The sequence below is a fragment of the Mus pahari genome, chromosome 3, assembly GCF_900095145.1.
Source record: "Mus pahari chromosome 3, PAHARI_EIJ_v1.1, whole genome shotgun sequence".
In the NCBI taxonomy this organism is placed as follows: Eukaryota; Metazoa; Chordata; class Mammalia; order Rodentia; family Muridae; genus Mus; species Mus pahari.
The window spans coordinates 134,987,835-134,988,904 of NC_034592.1; the positions used below are offsets into that span (position 1 = coordinate 134,987,835).

The window sequence follows — 1,070 nt, forward strand, 5'->3', positions numbered from 1 at the left end:
CAGGTTACCTTGCCTTTCAAGCCAAACAAGCCATCTTGCCCTGAGTGGCAGACGCGTGTTGTTGACTGTGTTATCCTTAGCCTTTATTCATTTATCGTGAGATCTACCTTGCTTCAGACATTCTTCCTGCAAAGTTCTAGCCATGCAATATCATTATCCCCGCTTTGTGGCTGAGGATCCCGAGGAGGATTTCGGGAGGATGGATCATCTTTCCGGAGTTAGTCAAGCCTGGAACATTTATGATGGTCATTAAGCCCACTCTCTCCAGCATCTGTTCCTTCACCCATCACTCCCACATCTTTGAGTTCACCCGCTTCCCTGTCAGGAAATGAACTCAACCATCCAAGCAGAACACAGGGAAAGCTGATGGTATGAATTTTATTGGGGAGTGATGACATCAGCTCTAGAGCAAGCTACACATTTCCAACACTTGAGGGGCGAGAAGGCTTGAAAGAATAGGACAGACAGCACAGAGAAGCATCCGGACACAGGTGCATGAAGGTCTCTTGCCTTGTGCAGAAAGTCCGGCAGGCCCCCTGGCCATTCCAGCACCGTTTGAATTCAGAGCTTCCTGTGTAGAAGAAGACCACAAATCACAGAGCAGCCTACGGGTCACAGATTAGACCACTGGTCACAAGCTGAACTACAGATTATGTCACACTGGTAATAGGTTAGCTCTCTGGTCATTTGTTAGACCACAAGTCATGAGTGAGAGCATGAATGATAATGGAGGTTACAGATCTCATTCTAAGTGAGCCCATATGTCACAGGTTAGACCACTAGTTAGAAGAATAATTTATTGTCCAAGTAAATCCACCCACCAGGCACACTCTCAACACTTCTCTTAGCAACATGGTATACAAGTGGAAAAATGGAAGCTCCTGATCAGAGGTTAATAACCTTAAGGAAATCATAGTCACAAACACACACACAAACACAAACATACATACACACATACACACAAACACATACACACACACACACACACACACACACACACACGAGTGGTTACCTGGAGGCACATGACCCAGGACCAGGAGAGCCACAATGAGCAGAATCCACTTTGCCAT

The 1,070-nt window shown here is 46.1% G+C and overlaps 1 protein-coding gene across 1 annotated transcript; it reads right to left on the bottom strand.

The window, feature by feature from the left end:
• Nucleotides 1-413: 413 nt before the first annotated feature.
• Defb124 (defensin beta 124) lies at nt 414-1,070 on the bottom strand. The gene is made up of 2 exons (XM_021191973.1): nt 1,013-1,070; nt 414-571 (listed from the first exon to the last, which is right to left on the bottom strand). Exons 1-2 carry the CDS (start codon nt 1,068-1,070, stop codon nt 414-416), a joined length of 216 nt encoding a protein of 71 aa, XP_021047632.1.